Genomic DNA, 15021 nt, shown 5'->3' on the forward strand with positions numbered 1-15021 from the left:
AACTCCTAGCAAGACCCGAGTCTCTTAAGAAGAGAGAGGCTGCTAGATCACTCCAAATCACCTGGGAAGTAGTCACCCCAAAACACTGTGCACCTCCAAAGTAAAATCTGGATCTGGAGTAAATCTGGATCGTGCTCTCAGCTTTAAGAAGCAATGCTCCAACATCAAGCGAAGTACAGTGTAGTGCAGAAACTGACAGGCACCACATAGCGAGCACAGCCAAGTACTCTGAGAATGTCTTCACTCGCACTGTGCTATTCTGCGGCTGCGTGTACATGGTCGGTGTGGTGTGATCTAGCCGTGCAAGACAGTTGGACATTTCACTTAACAACACCTTTCATATCATCACAGGCTGCCTACTGCCTATCCCTGCCTTGTTGGAATTGCACCTTCTGACATCCGTCGGGAGATAACGGCAAAGGGATAGAGGAAACAAGTTTTTACATCTGAAGCTCACCCTCTCGGTGACCAGCCAGCCAGCATGCCCACACCTAGCTTCTAGAAAATGTTTCCTCATAATAACAGAGGCTCGTGGAGGGACAGCACACCTAGCTCAACTATCTAAATGGTGAGGGAGATTCATTAGTTCTGGAGAATGGTTGATGCCACACGATTCCTCCTGGTCCTGCAGAAGGATGGTTGACATGGAAAGCGCTCAACAGACTGCACTCAGGTGTTACGAGATGCAAATCAAACCTGTTGAAGTGGGGTTTTATAGTAGACTCAAATGTTGTGTGAATGTAGGTCACCACAGAGAACGCCTCATCTTCTTCAATACATTGGTGCCCAATAACATGCAGATCTTATGAATGCAACACCTGCCGCTCGAAAATTCATTAATTTCTGATCAGCAAGATTGATTTTCTGCTATGTTTGTCATCTTTGTTTAAATTCCTTCTGTCAGAATGGGACACTTCTGAAGGCAGGCCTAATATCAAGGAGTCAACAGACCGAAGCAGCATCTTCTTCTCCAGGGCTGATGACCTAGACGTTAGGTCCCTTCAAACAACAGTCATCATCATCATCATCATCATCATCATCTCCAAGCACTGTGCTCGGTGCAGAGTCACGTACACCACCCAGATCCACCACTTTCAGCTTTTCTTGTTTTGTTTTTGTGAATATGTACAGTAAAACCTTGTTGATTTGAAGTCGTTGGGACGCAAAAATTGGACTTCGAATTACGTGATTTTGAATTAACCGCCAACACGTACTTCAGAAATGCCAACCCTTGCAGCGTCAGAATATATTCGAAGACCCGTTACTGCATGCAATTAACCTTTATTCACAGTTTAAAGCTCTCAAATGCCATGGAAAAAACTATTTCCAAAATTTATCGAACAAGGTGCATTTACAGTATTCAAATAATGCACTTGGATAACTCACTGGCAAACATAACCTCACGCAATGAAATCAAAAGAAAGAAAACGCCATTCAAAGATGAGGAGAAATCTATACTGGCTCCCCTGTGCAAGTGCTTTATTCATTGGATTAGTGTACTGTATGCATTTTAGATGCCTTGTGCTTGCACGGAATGTACACGATGTCCTTAAAACATCGCAGCTTATTGAACTTTCCTATGACGAGGAGATAAGTCCCTTGCTTCCGTCCACATTACAACAGTACAGCGACTATACTTGTACGATTTCCCGCCATGGCACTTGTCTAAGACCCATTAATGCATGCAATCAGCTTGTTTCTCAGTTGAAACTTTTCAAATGTCATGGAAAATACTATTTCAGAAATTTATCCAACAAGGTGCATTTACATTATTCAAATAATGCACTTGTATAAAACAATGGCAAACATAACATCGCGCAACGAAAGGAAAAAAATGCGATTCAAAGACGAGGAAAAATTATGATGGCTCCCCTGTGCAATTTTGGATTACTGTACTGTCTGCATTTTTAGATGCCTTCTACTGGCATGGAAAGTGCCCGACGCCCTTAAAACATCGTGGCTTTTCAAACTTTCCTATGACAGGAGAAGGAAGTCTCTTGCTTCCGTGTGCAGTGTGCACTGTGCACTGCAAGGCAACACAGAACATTTCCCGGCTGGCAATTCTCTCCTTACAACTATAAGTCCGTTTGGCCTCAGCATTAAAAAAATATAAAACAAACAAACAATGCCGTTTCATCGGCATTGACAACATTATTTGGTGCGTACGAATTGATTGCGGGCTATAAGCCGCGCTGTTTCACCAACTGTAGGCATCGCCAGTGTTCGGGGATTCTACCTCTCTGCACACTGCCTGCTACGTGATATGACTGTGGTGATATTGTGGCATTCCTAAAAACGCCAAATACAAAGTAATTACGATTCCGCACGAACATAGCACATATGAAGCACACTGTAGACACACTGAAGTAGGTGAAAGTGCGCAAAGTTACCCCTTCACATTCTGGAAGACGCGTTCTTTCATGACGCAGAGAAATTTTGAATTTAAATATTCTGCAAAATACTGTTGTTTTTTTTTTTTTTTTTTCAAAATGTAAAGGCGGTTTCGAATTAAAAGTCTGAATTTCACTAACGGGACCGACATTGTTCTTCGAATTATGAATTATCCGTGTTTCGAATTAAACTATTTAAATAACATGCAAAACCGTACCTCATGTTTGTGGGAATGAGAGCTGCTTCGAATTAGGCGAGAGTTTGAATTAACAGATTTCGAATTATCGAGGTTCTACTGTATATAAACCTTTGTTACAAATATTTGTCTTTTAGGTGTAGCTGATTTTAGTGCTTCTGATACAACAAATAAATATCCTACTTGATGTTAAAAAGACGGACAAAATGTGGTGTTCTATGAACCTACAGAATGGGCCTTGAAACATGCACGTTTCCTTTAACGACCTTAGTGACAGAGTCCTTGTCAGCATAAAGGATGATTTTCACTCTCCCCTCCCTAGAGGAGATCATTTTCGGTATCATCCAGAAAAGATCCTCTACTGGGCTGAGTAGCTCGGACGGTAGAGCTCTGGCCTTCTAAGCCCAGCTTGGCAGGTTTGATCCTAGCTCCGTCTGGTCGTATTTGAAGGTGCTCAAATACATCAGCTTCGTGTTGGTAGATTTACTGGCATCTGAAAGAACTCCTGCGGGACAAAATTCTGGCACTTCAGTGTCTCAAAAAACCATTGGAAGTAGTTAGTCCAACATATTAAGCAGTACCATAATTAAGAAATTCCTTTCTTCTTATAACTTTTTATGATATCTGAAGTGATTAGTCCCCACACACTTAATGATCGACTCACCGATTTCACAAAAGGACAGTTGCTAGATTTTGCTGTTCTTTGTCATCTTGTACTTAACATTTACCAACCATCTTGTGTAGCACCTCCTGACATAATCTTTGAATGACTTATTTATGTCCATATTGTGTTTTCTGCACACTACAAAAGAATCTGATGTTTTCTTTGATCCCAATAACGAAACATGCCCAGCTGCACTTTGATTTAAAATTCGGCATTCTCACTCCATTTTCTGCAGCATATTCCAACACATTCAACTTGAAAGATGCCATAAAACTTTTTCTCTTACTCATTTTCATTCCTGCTTGTTTACTGGACGCTTCCTAATTACACGTTAGACACTATCTGCAGTCATAGGGTATTCAGTACACGCTGCCACGTGCGACTCGGAAGCCGGAAGGGCGTTGAGATAGGGAGAGATAATAGTCAAGGACATGGCCAATGCACAGGAGGTGCAGAAGTATGGGTTTTACCATTAACTGACATTGCACTTTCTGCATGGTCACTTCAAAGATTGTTTTTTTTAAAATTATTTTTTCTCGAATAATAATCAAACATTAACAAGGGGTGTTACAGGTGAGTAAATACGGTTATGCCATATTTCATATAAGGTACAGTATCAAATAAAAGAAATTTAATTTGCAAATAGAAACCATTCCTTTATTTCAACTGAATGTTTAAAGCATCCTTTGTAAATTTTTCATTTTAGGGAAGAATTGAGTACTGTTGAGAAGAACCTTGAAGAACAGCGAAGAAAGATAGAAACCTTACAGAATGACTTAATGGGACCACAAGCTGATGAGGATATGGCCAAAAGTATACAATCTGATGTCGTGCTAATGGACCAGTGTCAGGTTGAACTGCGCCGATTGGACCGTGAAGTGGAAAAGATACAAGCTCGCTTGCCAGCAGGAGGTATGTCATCAGTCTCGATCACTCACAAGTATTGTTTTCAATTTACATACTTAATTTTTAAAAATAATGATAGTATTTGACAGAAATACCTGCTACTTTTTTTTTCATTAAGGAAGTTATTTATTTATTTGATTTATGTGTTAATGCCCTTTTTACAGTGGCAAAGTTACGGCTCAAGGCCCTCTCTTCCACTTAACCACATACTAATCAAAATCTTAAATAAAGTACTGAGATACTGAAAATAGTTAAAACTACAAAAATTTATAGAATAGAGATTAAATTTAAATAAATTACTTACTAAATTAATATTAAAACTAATTCATATTAAAAACTCTTAATACTAATCCTCAGGCACGCACACATTTATACTTCAACCAGTCAGTCAGCTGTCCTCGGCAGGTAGTCTCAGCAGGTGACCTTAAATCTTGGTAAAGAGCAAGTTTCTCTGACCTGAGCTGGCAGGGAATTCCATAATCTGGCGCCGGTCACTACAAATGATCCATTAACTTTATTTGTGCGGTGCACTGGAATAGAAAGAAAGCATCTGGAACGTGTAGTTGTGAAATGATGATTAAAAAAAGGTGAATTTAGAAGAAATATACAGTGGCTGAGTTTCAGCTAACAGTCTAAACACCATTGTTAAAATGTGTAGCTGCCGACGTTTATCAGGCTTCAGCCATGAAGGAGCCTGATAGTATGGGGTGATATGAACATCGTACCCAATATTGTAAATAAATCACAGGCAGGAATTCAGTGCTCGTTGAAGTTTAAGTGTTTCTTTGTCATGTCAACTAAAATGATGTCACGATAATCAAGAATAGGGAGAACCAGTGTCTGTATTAGCATTTGGCCTTTAGCTCAACTGGAAATACGTCCCTTTGCCATTTAAGAGGGTGAAGCACTCCAAAAATCTTTCTCTGAATTTTTTTCGTGTTATCAGACCAATCAAGTGTTTCATTCATAGTTACGCCGAGATTTTTAACCATTTTACTGTAGGGAATAATGTTACCATTCAGTAGGATAGGCGGGATTGCAACATTGTTTGAGCAGTTCAGTAATTTTCATGATCCAGTTACGATTGCCTGAGATTTTGTGGAGTTTAATATAAGAGAATTTCGTTGTGCATATATACTGAGTCGTCGGAGTTCATCGATAATATCTTGTATTGTTTCACCTAAGTCTGAAGTCTTGCAGTGTCGATAAATTTGAAGATCGTCAGCATAGAGGTGGTGTGTGTCATTTCCTGTCACAGATGGTATGTTATTGATATAAATACAGAAAAGTAAGGGTCCTAGAATACTGCCGTGTGGGGCACCACTTAGTTTCCATCAAGAGGCCTTGTCATTTACTGTTACATGCTATTGATGGTTACTCAAATAAGAACTAAAGAACTTAAGCGCAGCCAGGTTGAAATTTAGCAGTTCCATTTTTTTTATCATAGTCTGAATTTCTATAGTGTTAAAGGTGCTACTGAAGTCAAGAAGGGTAAGTATAGTGAGCAGTCGTTTGTCCATAGCGTTTCTAATGTCTTCAGTAACCTTCAAAACTGCTGTTGCGGTACTGTGACCCTTCTTAAATTCAGATTGCAAAAGGTCCAAAAGAGTATTTTTATTTAGGTACTCCAGAAGTTGCTCGTATAATAAATGTTCAAAGGCTTTAGAAAGCGCAGGAAGTATGGACACAGGACGACAGTCAGAGGGTGATTGTGGGTCTAAACTCTTACGTACCGGTATAATATTGGCTGTTTTCCAGACAGTTGGGAAAGTTCCGTTTAGTAAACAGTAGTTCAGTATGTGCGTCAGTATAGGCAGGACAGCACCCATAATGTTATGTATAAAAGAAATAGGAATATCATCTACACCTGTGACCGTCAATTTAATCGAGTACAAAGCCTTTTTAACCTGATTTTCTGTGACACTGTGAAATGTGAATGCTGGATTGGCTGAAGGGGAGGGCGGTGAGTCAGTGCAGTTAATTGGGTTAGGTTGAATATTTATTCTACTAAAGTAATCGTTCAGTTCGTCAAGTGGAATGTCAGGAGTTGTCTGTCTCTGTTGATGTTTTCCTATTCCCAGAGCTCTAAGTTGGTCCCATGCATGATTAGAATTTACGTTCTTAACTAAATTTTGGAAATATGTATATTTTTTATTTCTGATTAACTGCTTTGTGCGATTTCTTAAGATGTGGTAAGATTCAAAGTGTGTGTCATCTAGGGTTTGTTTATAATGTCGAAATAACGCTTCACGGAGGGCCATCATTCTCTTGGTTTCATCATCTAGCCATGGACAAGAAGGGCGAGAAAACTTTATTTGACGTTTAAGGGCATATGTGTCATATAAGTTCTTTACCATCGTATTAAACAAGTTAACCTTAGCGTCGGTATCATTTAGACTCCGTATATCATCCCACGGTAGCTGATAAGTGTCATAATTCAAGTAATACAGGTCTATGTCCTTTGTATTTCTGACAGTTATGTACTTGGGTTTGTATTTAGGCACTTTGACGGAAAAGGATAAATATATAAGTTTTTGGGTTGAAATGGATGGTACAGGGATTTGCCCATGGGTTATTACTTTACCTGGGTTGTTCGTTATAATGAGATAGATGAGTGTGTGTGATGAACGGTTTGTTGCATACACATGGTTCGTGGGTTGTAGCGGGAGAATAGTCATGTTACAAGTAGTAAACAAATGTACTAATTGATTACTGTCATGAGTCGTATTAAGTAGGTTAGAGTTAAAGTCACCCATAATGATTATGTGTTCATAAATAGCCTGGAAGTCTAGTACAGTAAATACGTTTCGAATTTGGTCATATCTGTTACACCAGGGGATTTGTATATGACAGAAATCATCACCTTTTGTCTTGTTAATATTTACTTTTTCGAACATGAATTCCGGCGGTGTTCGTACACCCTGGGAATATGTACACATCACTCGGCTCTTTAGGTCATTTCTACAGTAAATCGCTGTCCCGCCTCCACTCCTTCCATCCGACCTTTCGAAACATATTAGGTCATATCGATCGATATCAACCATGGAGGACGGAATGCTAGGAGTCAGCGAGGTTTCAGAAATGCAAAGTATATGTAAATTATTTTTCGTTAGTATCGCTTGAATTTTATCGTAATGCGCTGGAAGAGAAAGAGCCTTTACATGGCAACACTGCAGGCTGTGAGAAGAGGACGATAATGCTTATTTCAACAGAGTACCTGCTGAGAAGGGAGAGCCCAGGAGGGAGGGATTATTGATACCGTCACTGCCAACGTCAGGTCCAGGAGCACCGTAACTGTCTAGATGAATACTAAGAATTCCAACAAATAGATTATAAGATAACAATACATGCTATTTAAAAGAAGGAAACTCACCTCAACTTCCTGGAGAATGAGACAGCTGACTATCACTTGCTGGCACTTACACACACATTCACACATTAAGAACACTATAATAACAACAATAATAATAATAATAATTACAAGAACATAGTTGTTATCGTTTATCCCACTAAAACTTTAAAGATTTCAAATCCGCATTCGTGGTAATAATCTTCTTAGTGCCGTCTGGAAGCAGAACTGCGATATGACCATCTAGTGCCCATACATTTCTCATGCCGAATCGGTCCCGTGCAGAATTTAAAATTGCCTTACATGTCCTTGTCAGCGATTCAGTGATCAGGATTTTCGTGCCTTGAGCTTGCGCTTGGCACCCCACACGCATTCACGTTTCCAGTAGCGAGCGAACTTGACGATAATCGGCCGCTTACCTGCTGTTAGTACCTCAGCTGCTGTCCTCTGAGACTTTCAAATTCAGTGGATTCTGTCGATCCCTTCCATGGGCACTTCCAACTCTAGATGTTTGGAGAATACGTCCTTCACTTTTCTATAAATGTCTTCATTTGGCTCCTCGGCGATACCATGTATCAGCAAGCAGTTTCTTCTACTGTACTGCTCTGCTTCATAAAGTAGCTCGTCATGTTCCTCCAGTTTATATTCAAGACTGTTTAGTTCATCTCTAAGTAACTAAAATTGCAGGAATACCCCTGTTTTGCTGTATTCAAACCATTATACTGTATTTACTAGTATAATTCTCACCCTGGCTTAGTTCACACTCCCCAGTTTCTCTACAATGAAATAGGGGGAAAATTATTCCTGAAATATTTCCCATTCAACAATAATATCAGTTGTAGCTCCTCCAAAGCATGGAAATTGTCTTCATTTCTGCCCTCTTCTTGGCTCCTCTGACAAGGAATTATCTCAAGGTCACTAGGACTGGTGCATATCTTTGTGTAAGAGCCCCTTTGGCCTCTTACACCTCTTCCTGTACTACTCCATGACATGGGGGTGCTGGCTTGCAGTTTCAATATTAGTGATGTTATTCTGGTCGGTTAACTCCTATGTGTGAGTAGAATTGATGTTCAGTTGGTAAGTTCTTGGTGCGGTATTCTTCTTTCGAGTATGATGGGCAAGTATTCAAGCAATACAGCTGGATTTAAACTCTCCGTTGTACAATACACTGAGGATCATACTAAAGGGCAGCAGGTCATAAATTCACATTGTCTGAATTGAATGTAGAATACTGGTGTCAGGAAAAGCTTTCCGCATTCTGAAGAGTGGAAAATTTCCAGAAGTTCAAGAAGATCTAAAGAAGACTGAACATCATTGTCCCCAATAATGCCAGAAGACTACAACAACAAAAATGATAAACTTTCATTGGTACGTTATTAGGAAGAGGAAAGAGAAGGCATACTTGTTTTCATAAATAGGCAACGCCGACCAGACACCTGTGAATTTCGACATGTCTCATTATCAAACCATTAAAGAGAAGGAAAAATCAAGTGTTTCTGTGGAGTGAGTAACAAAGGCGCACAGTTATGCTTGCAGTAATTGCAGATGGAATGAAACTACTTCCATGTGTTATATATAAGCGAAAAACAGTGCGGAATGTTGAACTTTCAGATGGGATAGATGTTCGTGTTCAAGTGGAAGGAAGGAAGGAAGGAAGGATGGATGGATGGATGGATGTATTCCTGGTAAACGATTGGATTTCTACAATTTGGAGAAATCGACCTGGAATATTGCTTCGACTCCCAGCTCTGTAATTGACAGTTTTCAAGGACATTTAGCACATAATACCAAAATTGAGGCACTATGGTGATATTTGATATGTCATCTATAGAAAAGTATACGATAGAATAAATGGATAATTCCAGGAATATTCATAAGAGGGTTTGAAGCATATAATATTTCTAGGTCTTCACCAGAGAGGGATCCGTGGATGTACAGAAGAATAAAAGAATTGTTTCAACGAGTATTAAATTTAATTTATGACAATGGTTAGAGTGTGTTGACGTGGAACAAGAATTTTTTTTTTTTTTAACAGGGATAACAACATTAAGCACCGTAGAACTGTGATACATAAACGATAGAGAAATTAACCTCGCCGGGAGGATAAATGTATCAAACAATGGCTTATAACAAGTAATGATCAAAAGGCTAGCAAATCTTTAAAGATAATAACGATTTAAAACTTTAACAATAACAATAATAGAATAACAAGGCTAGGTACCTGAAAATACCAAAGATTGATAAGTAGAGGAATAACCTTTCCTTCTTCAAATATTAGAATAGAACTGACAATTTAAATACTCACAATACATAGACAGTGGACAATTAGGAAGAATACAGTAAGAGTCGAATACAGGCAGCCGAAATGAAATTCTTGAGGAGTATGATACAGAAGAGTAGAAGAGACAAAATAAGGAATGAGAAAATCCGGGAAGAAATTGGAGTGGAAAAAATGAATGATAGAATAGAGAAGAGCCGACTAAGATGGTTTGGGCGCACAAAGCGAATGAGCGACGAAAGAATGCCAAAAAAGGTGATGGAAATGCAAATTCAAGGAAGGAGAGGCCGTGGACGACCACGATTGAGATGGAAGGATACTATCCAACGCAGCATTATAGAAAGAAACCTGGACTGGGACACAGTGTTGGAGGAGGAGTGGTGGAAAGACCGAAGAAAGTGGAGAGGAACCATATTTGCCCCTACCCGGCTACAGCTGGATAAAGGGAAATGATGATGATGATGATGACAGTAAGATTTGAACATAATCAAAAGAGAAATGTCACACTGTTTATAAGAATAGCTATGACACAATAGTCCAGGTAACTTGACCATACAAAATACAGATCTTCGAACAGTTCAAAATAAAAGAAAAACAGAGCTCATTAGGTTCGGCGCATCGGCACGACAGGCCACGTCCAGAATTCTATACGATGCTCTCTTTTTTTTTTTTCGTTGAAAGAAAGCACAAATTGAAGATAAAGTGGGAGAGGTATAATGACAAATAAAGAAGAGCAGAAAATTTTAGAACTCCATGGATTACGTCCCCAAAATCATCTAGCACTTTGGAAAAGCCCACAATGTAGATAAAAACTTGATAAGGAAAAAACTGAACTGGGGAGAACCAGCTTACCCAGGAAGTTGAAAGGTCTCTCCCCCTACCTGGGTCATAGATGAATCTTCAGTGAAATGAAGTAACGAGCCGTCGTGCAGACGGAGTCAAAATAGATCCCAGTCCCGAGCTGATCCAATGCACACTGATGAAGAACGAAATGACGGCCGAGAATATATAGTCGCCAGAATGTGGCTTAAACCTATGTAATGGGAGGGGCGAGAGGGGAAAGAGCCTGGAAAGTTCCAGAATATAGCAGAAGTTGAAGACGTTTGTAGCATAAGTAGAAGTGTAGAGATCCGAGGAAGGAAGTAAGGTTAGAAACGTGGGCCATGGTTTATTGGTGGCAGAAGGTAAGAGAACATTACAATGTCTGCCACCTATAGAGAGAAAAATCTTGATTTTTTTATTTTTATTTTTTTAGCACAGATCACAGAGAAGTATATCTTGTGAGACTTCTTCTGTCCAGGGTAGAAGAGCATATGGTGGAGAGATGAAGTCCAGAGTTATGCAGCAGTAGGTAGTCCCACGTTGGCGCCTTACAGGGGAGAATATGTTGCAGAAGATGAAATATCCAGAGTCGATGAAGCTCCCACAAGTAGATAGAAGTCGTCAGTGTTGTGGCATGGCTACTACATAAATTAGCACAGAATTTGTCCAACAAGAAGATATACACAAAAGAGAGGTACGAGGAAGGAAAGGAGAAAAAAAGGGGGAGGGAAACAAAGGGATTGGAGTACTCCAGAAAGAAAAAGATAAGGTATATATACTATTTATTTAATCATTTGAAGAAGAAAACAACCTAAGACTCCCTTACAAATTAATGGGAGGGTCAGCGGTAAAGAGTCAGCACCAGACTGGAACCACGTTAATAAGCAAGATGGGAAATTGGGATGGGGAGAGATTCAAAGAGATTTATGAAATTTCTTTAACTGATCCACATGGGAGCATCTGATACCACAGTTATTGACATAATTATGAACATATTGGCGCATATGAGGCCAGGAAAAGAGAGAAGAGATTTTAAAATATGTTTTAGTAACTCCTAAATGGCCTCCAGTAGGGGAACTGTGATAATACTGAAGTATCATAGGACGGAGTGCATCAAGAAACACGACTTTGGGTGTAGATTTGGGTTTTGGCTTATATATTAAGATATCTGTAGATATCTTAAATGGTCCTTTGTAATTAGGGTCAGACAATGTTTGAAAAATTTGGGTGCAAAAAGGATCAGCGAGTTGATGATGCTTACAAGAAGTAAAAGGCAGAGGAAATTGGACTAAAGAAGAGATGGTATTAATGTTACGGACTAGATTTGTGGAAGAGGCATTCGTGTGAGAATCGGAAGTGGCGGTATTAAAATCAAAAAGGTGTGAAAGAGCATCAGCTACAGTGTTGTCGTGGCCAGGAACAAAAGAAAGAGAAAATTTGAATCTAGATGGTCGCAGAAGCCAATGTCCAGTATGACATATCTTAGGTGCATTGTGTAGTAACCACGATAGTGCTTGGTTGTCGGTCTTAACAATAAATTCCTCAGGCTCGAGGTAGTTGGAGAAGTGCTTGAGAGTAATAAGAAGAGCTAGTGCTTCTCATTCAAATGTAGAATAATAATTACGCTCAGTGGTTGACAAAAGGCGACTGAAATATGCAGTAGGTAGAGGTACTCCATCTTTAACCTGATGTAAGATTCCAGCAACAGCTATATCAGAGGCATCAGTATATACTAAGAATGGCAGAGAGAAATGTAGTAACTGGAGAATAGGAGCTTGGACCAATAAAGATTTTAATTGATCAAATGCATTTTGTTGGTCCTCAGACCAATGAAATTTAACACCTTTGCATTTTAGAAGATTTAAAGGCTCAATGATTTGAGAAAATTTGAGAGTAAATTTATTGTAAAAGGTAACCATGCCCAGAAATGAACGTAATTGCTTTAGGTTCTTAGGACGAGAAATTTGTTGAATAGCAGCCATACGTTCGGGGTCTACTGAAATACCTTCTCCTGATATGATGTGACCTAGAAACTTAAAAGAAGTTCTAGCCAAAAAAAATTTAGAAGGGTTTTCAGAGAGGTTAGCAATGCGCAAACTAGTCAGGACTTCAGTGAGATATTGCATCTGGGATTCAAAATCAGGACTAAATTATAAGATCAATATACGGATAAACAAATTTAAATTTTATATCAGCAAACAAATTATCAACCAGGCATTCCATTATTTGAGAGCTTAAATTAACGCAAAGGGCACCTTAGTTAATTGGGTATAATCTAGTAAGTGTAATGAAAGCAGTTAACTGACGACTAGCTGCATCGAGAGATATTTGATGAAATGCAGAGTTAAAATCAAGAACGGAAAAATACTTTGCATTAGCAAAGTGGTGAATGCAAAGTGGTGGAATGCGTTTTGAAGTTTAAGGACTGGATATGCATCGTAGATAATTTTATGGTTCAATTTATTGTAATCTACTACCAAACATGGAAGAGTCTGAACAGGCTATGGTCTGGGGTCGGTCGATCTAAGAACAGTGTGAAGAAGTGGGGTCTATCTGAAGAGTCAACCCTCTGTGTCTGCGGAGAAGAACAAACCATGGCGCACCTCCTTAATTGCAACTCCTGCCCTCTCGTTTGCACCGTGCAAGATTTAGTGAAGGCCACACCAAATGGTCGAGATCTTGTCAAATTCTGGTCCGATATGGTATAATTGTTACTTTGAATGTACCTCTAGTATGTTTCTTACCAGTTAGGCCTATTTAATTATTTCTCTTTCTTAACTAACAATTTATATGATGTATTTCTTCTGATACAAATAAATAAATAAATAAATCTGATTTATCTACGATAAATGCAGGTGAAGCATAATTTGATGTTGATGGTTCAGTAGTAGAGTCTGCCAACAATTTATCAATGACTTGGTGCATAATCTTTAAACGAAGAGGGTTTAAATAGTATGGGGAAGAACAAATCGATATAGAATCGGTAAGATCAGCATGGGCATTATAGTTTACAACAGTACCAACTTTAGAAGTAATTGCATCAGAAAAGGTAGTTACTAACCGATTAATAGAATCAGTGTGACTAGAAGTACAATAAATATTTTGTTGAGATGTACAATAGATTGTAGAAATGGGATAATCAGGGCAGTTTTTTTTTTTGCTAGGGGCTTTACGTCACACCGACACAGATAGGTAGATAGGTCTTATGGCAACGATGGGATAGGAAAGGCCTAGGAGTTGGAAGGAAGCGGCCGTGGCCTTAATTAAGGTACAGCTCCAGCATTTGCCTGGTGAGAAAATGGGAAACCACGGAAAACCATTTTCAGGGCTGCCGATAGTGGGATTCGAACCTACTATCTCCCGGATGCAAGCTCACAGCCGCGCACCTCTACGCGCACGGCCAACTCGCCCGGTAGCAGTTTATTAGGGGGGTATCTTTGTGTTTGGTTGAAAGTGAAAGGAAATAGAAGTAAGAGAATTAAATATTAAACCAGTATAATGAAAAAAATCAGAACCAAGAATAATGGGAAGTGGAAGGTCTTGAATGATCTGGAATGTATGAGGCCAAGAAAACTGGTTAATCTATATATTAAAAAAAAATTATGAAAACTAAAGTCAGCCATTCTCTCCGGTCGATTTCCTTCATTTTTTTTTTTGAACTGAAAGGTATTCATGCACAGATTTGTCATCAGGTACTATAAATCACTAAACTTCCGTCTTCCTCAAATTATTTTATTTTTTCAATTTTTTGTCTCTTTGCAGCAATCATATCTTTGGTTCTAATTGAGGTACGGAGTTTGTTTTGCCCTAAGAACACTCAGTGGATCAAGCTCTTTCATTTCAGCTCTTAACTATTCAAATTGGTTGATTCTGAGGAAAGTTAGGAGTGCACATTCAATTTGACGTCTCATTTCTTCAACAGTTTTTCTCATTGGAGCAATCATATCTTTTGATCTAATTGAGGTAAACAGTTCATTTTGGTCTAAAAACACTCAGTGGATCAAGCGCTTTCTTTTGAGGTAATAACTACGTAACTTGGTAGATTCTGAGAAAAGTTATGAGTACATTTGTCTCCATAACAAAGATCTTTGAAGGACTTTTTAACAGTTTGGCGTTGTTCCAAGGAACGTTTAATTCAATTTCTTTGTGTGATGTATTTTCAGGTGTTTTGTTGACATAACATTACATTCTATTACCACAGCAGATCATGTGCTTTATTTCATTAACTCAAAACTTTGCAAAAACAGCCATGAGGATAGTAACGAACAACACCATACTTTGTACATTGCGGGCAGAGCCAACGGGAAAATGCTAGTCTTTAAATTAAGTTGAATAGTTCCACATGTTTCTAGAACATGATTAGAAATAGAAGTACATTGTAATATAGATGAACGATGTGTTAATATTGGAAATAC

General features: G+C 38.9%; 1 protein-coding gene across 1 annotated transcript in view; it reads left to right on the forward strand.

The window, feature by feature from the left end:
- The window catches only part of rad50 (DNA repair protein rad50), a 266867-nt gene that overhangs the window by 172274 nt on the left and 79572 nt on the right, over positions 1-15021 (forward strand). Inside the window, exon 18 of the mRNA XM_067142492.2 lies at positions 3958-4163. Within this exon, the coding sequence (XP_066998593.2) occupies positions 3958-4163 (206 nt within the window). The remainder of the gene's footprint in view (positions 1-3957; positions 4164-15021) is intronic.

The sequence above is a fragment of the Anabrus simplex genome, chromosome 3 (genome assembly GCF_040414725.1).
Source record: "Anabrus simplex isolate iqAnaSimp1 chromosome 3, ASM4041472v1, whole genome shotgun sequence".
Lineage (NCBI taxonomy): Eukaryota > Metazoa > Arthropoda > Insecta > Orthoptera > Tettigoniidae > Anabrus > Anabrus simplex.